Consider the following 13,071-nt stretch of genomic DNA (forward strand, 5'->3'; position numbering starts at 1 on the left):
ATATAGCTGCTTCTGTAAAGAAAAGTGGCTGGCTTAAATTTTTAAGTACAATCAACTTGAATCAACAATGATTGAATCAATTCAACTTAAATTAGGCCTGGGCCTACAATATAATGAGTTAAAGCAATGTAAACATATTTTGTTATAACTTTTTGATCATATTTTTTTTACAGGGAAAACACCCATTCGAATCGTTAATGGGATGAAGAGCTCACGCGCTGTGTGTTGGTGGCAGTAGTGCTCTGCTCTGCGCGCGAGGCTCTCCATTCGTCACGGTCGGAGCCGCTATCTGGGCGGGGAGAAAGAAAGAAACCTCACTAACACTCAGCAGAGGAGAGAGAAGCCGCGGTTCACAACTGAGGACGCGCACGGGAGAATATCTTGCAGGCGTGGTGAATAAAAGAAAACCGAAGCATCTCAATCCAAGCACTCATATTTTCTTGTGGATTTTCAACGGTTTTGATGTCGGCTGATCTGGTGTGAAGCGTTTACCAGTTCAACTTCTGTTTTTTTGGGGGGGAGTGGAGGTAACATTTCAGCTTCATTCGTGTCTTGTAAAAGGAATGAATGACCAAGACAAAGGTTGACACCGGTTCCCCGACGCATTTTGTCTCGTCGAAGGAGAAGAGGCAAAAGCAGAAAATGGAGAGCAGCACCGGCGAACAAGAACAGCCGCCTGCGCAGCCGCTGCAAGTTAACGAGAAAAAGAAAACACACCGGGCACCGTCTCCAGCAAGACCCAAAGATGTGCCCGGGTGGTCCCTCACTAAAATCCGCGGAGGTATCGGCACGCCGACGCTGAGCGTTAAACCGGGAGCCATATATTTAGGCGGCCGCGTGTCCAGACGCAGCCCGGTTACCGGGAAAGAACCGAAAACAGAGAAGAGTAAACCGACCGGCAAGCCCGCGCTATCCGCGGCCGGTGCTCAGAAGAGCAGCGCGAAGTCCAATAAAAGCGCTCGAAGAAAAGTTTCGGACGCCAGCATCGGATCGGATGATTTAAGCAAGGACTCCGGCTGCGCTCCGGGGAAACTCTCAGCCACCGACAGCAGCTCCGAGCTCTCGGACTGCGCCTCCGAGGAGAACAAGGTCTCCACAGACGCGCTCAGCAGTGACACCGAGACCAGCAGTCGCGGGGGGATCGACGGCGATAAATCGGCAGCAGAACATGGACTATTGGACAAGAGTGGTCAAACCAAGACCAGCGTGGAGAAAGAGCGACTCTCGCTGGGAATGGAGACCGCAGAGGGGAGCGTCTCTCCCGGCGACGAGCGCTCACTCACGTCGTTCGACAGCAGGATGCTCGCCAGCACTTCCCTGGCGTTTTCGGACCTGACTGAGGAGCTGATGGACGGGATGCACGAGGAATTAATCAGGGAAATAGAGGAACTCAGGTCGGAAAATGATTATTTAAAGGTAAGATAATGATTCTATTATTTTATTATTGTAAAATCAAACATCAAAGCATTGCAGTAAAACAAATATTTTCATGATTTATCACAACTTTTTATCTTTTTTCAAATCAACTTAGATAATGTGGTTCAGATAACATAATATTTTGAGTTTCTATTTATTAAACCAATCTCCTTCGTTGTATTAACTCAAAATTTTCACTTCAGTTAACTCAAAATTTTAAAGAAACCAGGTAAGTTGCTTTTTTTTAAGTTAAACCAACAATGGTGTCATATGGCACCATTAACAACTGTCTCCACCAAAATGTCATATTGCTCAGTTTAAGGTTACAACTTGGATGTTATTCTAGTCCTTTGGCTGATGCCAAAAACCAAAACACTGATCTCAAGAACATATGATGCAACATAAAAACCTCCAAATAACCAACTAGAACCAAATGGTATGCAAAAGGGGTTCTTTTCAGAACATTTAAATAATTTCTAAAAAGAAATTCCCCAAAGTATAGCCAGTAACACTGTTGTAGTTACAACAGTGAAACTGTAGTGCAATATTAGTATAAGCGGCTAACGATATTTTTTTATGCTCATGATTATGACAACCAACTAGATTGAAAATGCTGAATTACCTTATTAATAAAACAAATCATATAAAAGTGGTAAATTAATTACACTATAAGGCCACTTAGAAATTATATAGCCTACTGAATCAAGAAAATCAAATTCATAAAACTGAGTAGAAATTACAGAAATTGATGTGAGATGATAAATGGCTGGAAACTAAGTTTTTTTTATAATGATGAAATGTATCACAATAACTGTTGTCATTGTATTTGGTGGAAACTAGCTGGAGGGTCACCAGTAATACTACTGCATATCATTATCATTGTTCCTAAGGCAGACATGCCAGTGTGTTCCCTCTAAAACTGGAAATACTCATTGTATTTATGTTGCAAGGCATATATTTAAGATCTTTGTTTACTATTAGATGGGTTTGTCTTTTCCACAGAATTACTATGAGTCATATGTAAGAGCTGAACAGTGATTCCTGTAATCTCGGTTTTCATAAACTATCAGAAGACCATGACAAAACCAAATCTTTTTCATTTGGCATGCCTAATATAACAGCATAAAAAAGGCTAGGGTTTAGTTGTGTTGCTTGAGTAATGCAGCTGTTTGTACAGATGCTGCAGCAGTCCACTGCGCCCGCGCCCACTTTTCACTCCATTGTTTATCCGCGCGCTGAGCACGTGACGCGCGCTGCAGTAGTTGACCTATATTCACTGGAAATGTGTGACAGCACGCGGTGGCCCACAGCATCTATCAGCCTCTGAGAGTGAGATGCATTTTTTCTAGCCGTTTGAGGTATAGTTTAGTTGTGTTTAGAGCAATGTGCTTTGTATACATCGCGGTATTGTGCAAACTCATCATAATCATAATGCAGCATAATGAATTTGATGAATATATTGGTTTTCACACCACCCTTGATAATAGGTCAGGGGCATGCATTTTTTGAAGGGGTGCCAGTGGTAGTCCGGACTTACCTGGGTAGATCTTTTATCATCTAAACCCAATATGTTTTTTTAAAAAGCTTGCAAAATGCATAGTCATTTCTAAAATGATGCATTGTTTGTTTGTGTGTATATCAGGATGAAATGGAGGAGCTTCGCTCTGAGATGCTGGAGATGAGGGACATGTACATGGAGGAGGATGTTTATCAGCTCCAGGAGCTCAGACAACAGCTGGATCAGGCCAACAAGACCTGCCGCATCCTGCAGTACCGCCTGAAGAAGGCAGAGAGGCGCAGTATCCGTGTGGCCCAGACTGGACAAGTGGACGGGGAGCTTATCCGCACACTGGAGCAAGACGTCAAGGTTAGTGCGGCACGGTGTTTATTACAGATAAAACCTACCAATCATATTCTGTTGTAAATGAGTGTGATTGCTTGAGTTTGCATTTGAACTACCCTTTGTGAAAAAGAAGTGTGCTCAATTGTTCACTGTGTACTTGTAGTGCACTTCAAATCTTAACAGTTTGTTTATTTAGAAACTGTACTTGCAGGTAATATAAGCTAAGTAAAAAGCCAATTAATTGTACTTAAAGAGAGTCCACATTCACATTTAAAAAAGTGCACTTTGTAATAATTACTTCAAATTAAAAAATTGTAAGTATTGTTTTAATAATCTTTTGTCATGCTTAAAAGTACACTTAATTTGATGCATTGACTAACAAACTAAAGCACATTTAAAGTACTTGATTGTGATTTCTTTAGTGTAAATTTAAACACACAGTTGAAGTTAATATATTTTAAAGTTAATATATTTGAAATGTACTAAATTGCAACCTCATTACAAATGTGCAATTACAAATATATTTAAATACATGAGTTTCAAAGACATCAAAGTAGATTTTAGTTCACCATAAATGCTTGTACAGTACACTTGAACCATTTCAAGAACAATAGAAGTAAATATAAAAATGTACTTAAGTACTTTTTTTTAAAAACTATATATTGAACTTTAATACACTTTCATTCAATTGTAAATAACATGGAATTAAGTGTCTGAAATCATTACAGTCAGTTTGCACTTAAGCATATTCTTTTAAAGTATATTAGTTCCATAAGTTGTTTTTCACAAGGGACCTCTGAATCCCATAAGTGAATCTTATAAATATCCAATGATGTAAATGTCTTCAGAGAGACTGTAAGATCATGCTTTAGCCTGCATGTCATGCACCACGCAGGCAGCTGTCTCACATGGCTGTGGACACAATACTTCCTTTATCTGGTCTGTCAGAGGAGAGAGAAATAACCATGATGTCATTCCCATCGCCACTGTCTGTATTCGTCTTTTAAATGGCTGATGTGTATACAGTAACAGAGGGAAGGAAAAGGAGGGAGAGTGATTTCCTCTGGCAAGCAAATGCTGTGGCTCTTTGTGCTATTGAGACTGACTATGGTGGTCTTAAACAAGTAACATTGTCACATACTTAAGTTTCACTACTCAGGACACAGCTGGTGAGGATCAGAAGTTTTAACACACAATCGATGAGGCAAGGCGAGGGGGATGGTGTCTGCAGGAAAACATCGCGGCCTCTGCTGAATTCTTTAACTGCTGACAGGAGTCTCCTAACACAGGGTCAATTGTCTCCCCACGCTACTGGCACAGCCAGGTCAAATTACACTGATCTCCGCAGCGCTTCGTGCATTCAACTGGTTGATATACTCTATTGCCACCGCTGTGACAGACACACTATGCTTTAGGAGGAAGAACATTGTTTCTTTAAGTTCAGCTTGGCACAGCAACAAAGCACCGCATAGATCTAAGTGCTAACTCAGATTGTCTTGTACCCTTACAGGATAACTAGTGCTACATCCAGTACTTTGAAATATACTTTAAATAGTTGTGTAACACATGCTACAGTATTTCGTTAATTTGTACAGTGGCTGATGGCCTATGTAAACCAATATACTCATGACTGATTGGTCAGAGATTTCCTAATATTCACCATCGTCCATGGCAATGCTGTTTGGCAGACTTTCATGTCTCTTGTTTCACACCAGTGCTCTCTTTTGTTTGACATTTTTGTCTCAGTTATTAATTGTAGTGAAAATGACCTTGAGGATTTTTGTTTCTACTGATTGTTTTGTACGTTATGACTTAAAACTAGCAGAAAAAAGGTAACGGTAAAACTAACCGAAAGGGACCATGATGTTGAGCATATCATCCAATGATACACCGACTCTCTATACGTTATCCTGCATGTTATTTGGCTTACTCACCAAATATACATACATGATTGGACTTCAAATACTAATTTGAGTTTAAAAAATATTGTATTATGTGAAATCCACTGCCCCAAAATAATGCCATTGTGGAGAACCATGTAATTACCATAAAGCTATATATATTTGCATGCATATAAAATACAATTTAATGATGACATTTTGAAAATTCTAAAATGGAATACTCAGAACACACAACATTTATTCATTGCATTGTTTATTATGCATTGACAAGACTGTTGGTAGATTTGGATCTACTGGTTGATTTATCTCAAAATGCTAAATTATTACTGGCCACTACATTACTAATCACGTTCTATATGTTAAGTAAAACCAAGTGGCAACATTCTAATCTGAAAAAAGTGCGAAAAACTGCAATACATCGAAAATCCGCTAGGGGCAGGTCCCAAAAGGGAGCAAATGTCCATAGACCCCCATGTTAAAATGTCCGTTTTCACAGCATAAATTCATGTTTTTACAGGTTGGTCCCATGGACTTTTATTGTTTTTTTCGATAGGTTCCGAGTGCTTGACAACTGTGAGGGGGGTGAATTTTTTTCTAACTCGTTAGTTTAGATCGTATTTAAATATAAAATGTATGACAAATAAGGGCGTGGTTAACTTTGATTGACAGCTTGATAACTAGCATAGACTGCGCCGAGTGGAATTCCTGAAATTTGACGTCTCGGCCATGATCTGACACAACACATCATACCACCTCTGTATCCTTTCTGAACATTAGGATTTCCCAAGATTTTCCAAGATGGCGCCGCCCATACACCCCATAAACGGCCTCAAAACTGTTCTTCAGAAAGTCTATGGGTGACGTCACAGACGCTTTGTCCATATTTTTTTACAGTCTGAGTCTATGAGTAAAACCCTTGATTTTTGTGATACTTTAATTTTTTTAGGCCCAGATGTTAATGCACATGGCCCACTTACCGGGTGTTTCCAAATGAATAAACCTCATTCAGAGGTCAGTGATACTCTGACCAAGAGGCTGTGCAAGACAAATGTTTTTTTCCCCTTGGACTTACCCTGTCATAAAAGAGTTTCCCATGTTCAGATTTTTCCCATCTTGCTCTGGTCTCTCAGGACCATGGGGGAGGGTGATGATGTCATGGTCAGGAGGGGGTAGGGGTGAAAAGGGTTGATGGAGGATTTGAATGTTTGTAAGATCCCTGCACCATTTCCTGCTCTCTGAAGCACTGGCCTCATTTCTCATCCAGTGAGAGCAGCGTCTCCCAGATCTGTCAGGGGGAAGGATGGAAAACAGCTCCACACCTTCTCATCAGCTGCTCTGGCTTATTAAACAGGGTTTGGAGAAGCACTATAGCTTCCTCTTTCCCTCTGTTACCCATCTGAGCTTCTCCTCCAGTCATGTGCTCATGCAAAACAACAGCTGAGAAACAGAGACAATGATTACAGCTGTAGGAGACAAAAACTGTCTAAATGAGATCTCTTCTGTTCCTTAAATCTCCATAATCTAGTGCATTCAAATTGTATCACTCCCATTATAATCAACGATTAGCAGTGCCCGTGTTATACAGTTTGCAGGTTGAATATCTAAACATGCAATATATCAAAATAAAGAACAGACCTGTGTTATTCTAGCTTAATGAATTCTTTTTTTCATCCACATTTGAATGTGGGTAAGTTTCATAAAAAAGCTATATTTTAAGCAAAAAAGCGGAGAAAATCGCATTTTTATCAAAAGACTACATCCAGATCGCATTCAGAATGACGATCAAAACACAGATGGAGTAGATCGAGTCCATCAACACCCCTAATGCTAGCACAGTCCTATAGCTCGCCCTGGGTCGACATTTCACTCTGTAACATAGGCAGTTTTGATTTATATGCTGTTTAATGTTGGTGATCGCATTATTTTATAAGCATCTGCTTTCATATGACATCTCTTGTTTCTGCTTCTTCTTCACATGTGAACACGGAAAGCCGGAAAATTTCATTAATGGCGGGGAAGCGTTGTCTCATAAATTATGGAAATTTCCATCAATGGGGGAAAAAGAGTTAAAATCGTACCATGGATATCATTAAATATTTCTGCTCATGCTCAGACTTAATGTAGGATGTTTGTGTAAGTCTCCTGCTTCCAAGAAGAAAGTATCAGATTTATCCAAGTCCAAATTATCTGAGCTCTGCTAGTTTAATTTACATCTCCAAAATTTGCTTCTATTTTTATTTCTGAGACAAAGTTAATACTTTAAAGAGTTAAATTCCAAAGTATACTTCAGTTTTGACGCAAATGCACAGTGTAGCTATGCGTACAGAAAAACTAATAGTCTTTTATTTAATTTATATTAAAAATGAATACCCCCTCACACAAGCTCTCGTCAACCTGGCCGTCTATTGTTGTTGCATTTTTCTTTCTTTCGACTGTGAAACAACAAGCTGGGTTAGTGACGCCACCCTTTGGACCAACCAATAGGGCGGTGCAGGGATGATGTATTTTTGTTGGCCAAAACCCAGAAACAAGATCACATTTTAGCCCTTCCGGTTCCATCGTCCTGAAGTCAATGGATTTTTGGTGAAATGTCTTGGTTAGATGTTAAATTCTATGACATAATGCATTGGTAATAGAGTGTTGCAGTAGTGAAATCAAAACCTGGGAAGACTTATTCACCAGTGGTTCCCTCGGGATTTTCCGATGGGTTTTTATGATAGGGTTTTCCCAATTTATAGAAAAATAAGGTTTGTAGTAAACATAACTCAAAGATACTTGGACATTTTGTTCTACAACGTAAACTGGACACACTCACACCCCAAATGTTCTTATCTGGTTACTTATCAGAAACTTTAAAAAAAACATAGCTTCATAATGTGTAATTTACATTGTAGAGCAAAATGTTTATGTTTTTATGCTGATGATGAAATTTACGTCTGTATGTGTAACCTAGCGTATGTGCAAAACTTAAAGTATATTATGAGCTTAATGAGACATGCATTAAGTGTCCTGAGCTTTAAAATAACAACCTCTGAGCAATAAAATTACCCTCTGGGCACAATGAGAATAATAAAGAGGAAGTGAGGGTGACAGATGCTGATAAGCAAATAAATACAGTTTGGCCTTCGCCTGTTTAGAAATCAGCTTAGCAGCAGCATCCTGAAGATAAGAGGGGAGAAGGAGGCACATAGTAATGAACATCTTATTGTGAAGCAGGTTTGGTCCACTCTCGGTCAAACCACTCTAGAGATTCCAGGAAAACTGACTCTGGCTGCCTTCTGCCTTCATTATCATCTATGTGAGGAGTGCACATGCATAATCATCCATGTGCTGCATTCACACGTCAAAGTCAACTCAAACAGCCATGGAGCAAGACAAAGCCCCACTTAAAGCCCAGATCTAAAGCTCAGAGAAACTCTAGAGGAGGCACATTTGAGATAACTTCAATTTAAAAAATTGAAAAGCAGGAGACTCCATTTACTTGCCCTATATTTTATCTCAGTAATTTCCAGTTTCACTCAGAAATGCATCACATTATGTAAGTAAAATGGTTTGCAAATGCAATTTTATGCTGACTCTACTACTCGCTTTTAGGTTGCAAAGGCAGGATTTGTAAAAATATCTCGAGAGTGACATATGGGTGGAAGCAGAAATGGACTGGCAGATGCGTTTAAAGTGTGTCCATCCTTTTAAAAATGTAGTAGCAACTGTGTTAATGGGTTTCTTTCAACGACCGAATTTGGTGCCCTTGGACTGTCTTCATCTGGCTCATCTGAGCTGCATTTGTGTTTATAGAGGTTAACCGAAGGGCAGCTTGTTTTTTGTTTTTTTTCTAAGTAGGGTAAGGTTGAGGTTACAGTGTGAATGTGCCCGGGCATCTGTCCCGCAGATGCAACCAGATACAGATCTGGAGGGAAGTCATTTAAAACGACCGTTTGCACAGCAGAGAGGCGGAGCAAACCCACACACACACACACACACACACACACACAAAGACAAACAAATTCCACAGAGCCATTTACATATTTGTCCAAGTACAACTGATGAATAGTCATGGGCGCATGCAAATATTATTTGATGGGTCATTACACTCCTTTGATTTCAGTGTTTGGTCAAATGGTGCAGCAGATACGTAAAGCACTTTGTGATTTCTATCTGTGATAGGTAGATATGGCAGTTTGTTGTTCTACATCAGGCTGTGGTGGCAAGGCACCCCCCCCCCCCCCCCCCACACACACACACACACATACGCCATTGCTGTGCTTCACTACCCCTTTCCCTGTTGATCTATAGGTGTCCATTTTTTTTGCATGTAAAAGCAACAACAGGGCCGTGACACTGTCAGTCAAAGGCAGGTGGGTGGCTTCTAGACAGAATGGAGGGAGGAGTGAATTCAAATAATCTGGGACCAACAGACACTTTTGGTGCTCTGATAATTAAAGCATTTGTATGACAATACAGACGCCCCGATTACCATAAAACCTAGGGCCTGTGGTTTAGAAACAAACTCCTACTCTATTATGAATTGTGACAGAATTATTTCATGCTTGGCTGTTTGTTCTTAGAAATATTGATACTGTATAAATCTCTTACTGTATATTATATTATCTCTTATATTATAATCTATTATATTTAAGAATTAAAAGATGTGGTTGCCAGAACTTATTTTAAAAGACTAAAAGATGGTGTTTTGATAACTTTATATTTTACAGTCAATAACTGTATGAATCTTTGATATAATTTGCATTAAAAAATCGTATTGAATTTTAAAAATGTAGTTATAACCACCATAATGACACACTTATTCTGCTAGGTATATATTATATATTCTAAATATAATTTCTACCATATATCAGTGAACTTTGTAGAATGTTTACAGTAAAGCCAAAAGTGATTAATATTGCATTTTCAATATAATGCAACATCAAAACCGCATTGTACAGTTTCCTCACACTACAGCTCAACCTTTTGGAAAAAAATAAAGCTTGTACTGAAAAAGCTGCATTGAATTAAAAACAACCGAGCTAGCAGGTTAGTAGTGTTGCTACGTTTAGATAGTTGCTCCACGGGAAGGAAATTAAAGGAAAGATTGATGAAACAAGGCAGAGAGGCTGTTGGTGAGAAAAATAAATGGAAAGAATGAGAGATGGAGGGATCTGATATGAATTAGAGCGTGGTGTTGGTACAGAGGAGCATTGTGGGTACCCAGCTGCACCCTGGCTGTGGTTCAGACACAGAGAGAGAGGAGAACCCTCTCTCAAGAAGCACAGCTCACAAACAGGGACTGTGTTCCTCCTCATACCCCCTCACAGTCCCCATTTACCCCTTTCAGTGACTGCTGCCCTCTCTTTTCTTCATTCCTCGCACACAAACCTACATCCTTCCTTTATATGTCTGCTATTAGAACATACAAACATTGTCAGTAATGAAAAATGGGCTTGTGTTGCTAAAATGGTCCAAACACCATGTGTTATAGATGTGGTCTCGAAGTCTCTGTCTTTGTTTGCCCAACACAGATAATTGCCTCCTTAAAAGTTAGTGCAGCTTTACAATCAACCGCTTTTAATGAGCTTTGGGTAATGACCACCTTCAGGAAGACATAAATCATAAACGTACGAGTCAGCCATCTTCAATACTTTTCACTGGCAAAGCTAAAAGATTGTCCTAGTGAGATTGTCTCCATAGGCAGTTTGCAGAGTATCTTTTTTCAAAGAATAATGTCAATTTCAACACACCGCATTTAAAAACTGTTGTGGTTGTTTTAGGTGGCGAAGGATGTGTCCATCCGTCTGCACACTGAGCTGGACACCGTGGAGAAGAAGAGATCTCGTCTGGAGCAGGAGAATGAGGAGCTGAGGGTGAAACTACAGGATCTGGAGGTGGCCAAGCAGGTCCTGCAAGCTGAGATGGAGAAGGCAAGAGAGGTAGGAAAACTGTTATGCAATATGAAACCAATGAAAGCTACTTCTAGGGTGGTCTTGGTGGTTACCAGGGCATTGCTTTGTGGTTGTTAAAGTTCATCTGAGAGGTTGTTGCTGTGTGGTATTGGGCATTGCTAGGTGGTTGCTAGGTGGCTACTTACTGGCTCAAATGAAAAGATCCAACCATGCTTTTTTCATGGTCAGCATGCAAAATCCGCAAGTTTGATGACATAGAAATGTAAAAGCACACTTTTTCATCAACAAACCGTATAGGATTTGAGGTATCAGCCATCATAAAAACAATGATGCATGCCTTAGAATAACTAATAATAATAACCACAATAAACCATTTTTTACCATCAAATAATATACAGTTGGAATTATATATGTTCATTTTGAATGTTATCGTCATCAGCCCGATAAGAAAATTTGAACATTTCCTTCAACTGAGACACTTCAGATGTGTACTGTTCGCCATGATGGTTTTGAACTGCTTGAAATATGATTGGAATCACTTCAAAAAAAGGAAAATACTGTTTTAATTACAACATGTACAGCGCAAGTCTGTCATATATGCTACATAAAATAATAATGAGAACATTATAATTGTGTGCTTTGGACATGGATTTAATAGTGAGACTTTTGTTTTTGTAGTCACGCTCTCAAAAATTATACAAAACTTGGATTTAGATTTACCCGCCCAATATATCAGTTATCGTCTTTCAAATATAAAGAATTATCGGTTATCGCTATCAGCCAAAATGTTTTGATATTGGTGCATCCCTAATATACAGTAGTTCACAAGTCACATATTGGAGTTGGAGTTGGAACTATCCATTTTTGGCCATTTTAGCTTCAGTAAGGGAAATTAGTGTGAGATCTGTAGGAAGTTGCTAGTAATTGGGGAAAAATGGGATCATTATTTAGTTTCAGATTTTCGGAAAAGGCTTCATTAGGAGCTCCTGGGAAGCTTTTAGAAAGGAAAAGTGTTTATGTTGTACTTGATTTGGCTTGGGGCAGAAGTCTTGATGTTGACACTTTCGTTTAACTTGAGGCGCAGCGCTCCGCTGTAGTCAAAGCTCTATGTGTGTTACGACAGGAGCCGAGAGCCCTTCGCTCGTACTGATCTGTTGACTTTCTCTGTGTAAATGTCAGCCTGGGTGGGTGGGATTGAGGGTGGAAGGGGAGCACATGAATTTAGCATTAGATTTTCTCTACTGACAGTTTAACGAGGAGGAACATAAAGCATGCTCCTTGTGTTTGGTTAATTCTCTATTTTGGCCTGCATTCTTTTGGTAATAAATGTTTCTTTGTCTTCTGAGTAATAGATGGTTGGCTGGATGGCCTGCGTTGGCTCAATGGTTGGTCTGTGCTCTATTAGCTATGTCTGATAGAAAGTGATGAGAGCATTATTGTTTGAAGCAACGGTCATTATTGGTCGGTTCACTCTTTTCATTGAGAATCATTTTACGGGGTGTTGTATACCGCTGTGATAGTCAGTGCCAGTGCTCTGATTTGCTCGGCTGCACCACTATGGGTCGGCCCACAGGTCTGTTCTGCGTTCTTATTGGCTGAAAGCCCAGGGCAGAATGAGTGCCACTCTCTGTTGTCGAGGCCTGAATTCTTAGCTAGCGGGCACTTATGGTACACAGCGAGAGTTCATACTTAACTGAACTTCTAGAGAAGAGCTAGTAAAGCTTTTCAGACAAAAGACCACTCAAAGAATAGGGAAAAACGACAGTTTGCATGTAAAAGAAGATGATCTGATGATCTGGCTGAACACGATATCTCACGCTGACATACCCTTAGTAAACAATATAGGATGAAAGAAATGTATTAAGGTTGATTGGACAGCTCTCATGAATACTTGATTCTGATTGGTCAGTTGAAAAATATTTTTTGTGTAATGACGGCTAAGCTGTATAATGGACCGATTTCCCACAAAGATGTGCTCGCTTTAGGTCTCCTTTATTTTTCTGAATAAATAATT

The 13,071-nt window shown here is 39.7% G+C and overlaps 1 protein-coding gene across 2 annotated transcripts in view; it reads left to right on the top strand.

The window, feature by feature from the left end:
* The first annotated feature begins 330 nt into the window (after positions 1 to 330).
* mtcl2 (microtubule crosslinking factor 2) overlaps positions 331 to 13,071 on the top strand; it is a 45,279-nt gene continuing 32,538 nt past the window's right edge. For both annotated transcript variants that reach the window (XM_079849449.1, XM_079849450.1), the window contains exons 1-3: positions 331 to 1,416; positions 3,059 to 3,283; positions 10,926 to 11,084. In XM_079849449.1, the coding sequence (XP_079705575.1) occupies positions 568 to 1,416; positions 3,059 to 3,283; positions 10,926 to 11,084 (1,233 nt within the window). In that variant the 5' untranslated portion in view covers positions 331 to 567. The remainder of the gene's footprint in view (positions 1,417 to 3,058; positions 3,284 to 10,925; positions 11,085 to 13,071) is intronic.

This window comes from Squalius cephalus, assembly GCF_949319135.1.
Source record: "Squalius cephalus genome assembly, chromosome: 18".
Classification (NCBI taxonomy): Eukaryota; Metazoa; Chordata; class Actinopteri; order Cypriniformes; family Leuciscidae; genus Squalius; species Squalius cephalus.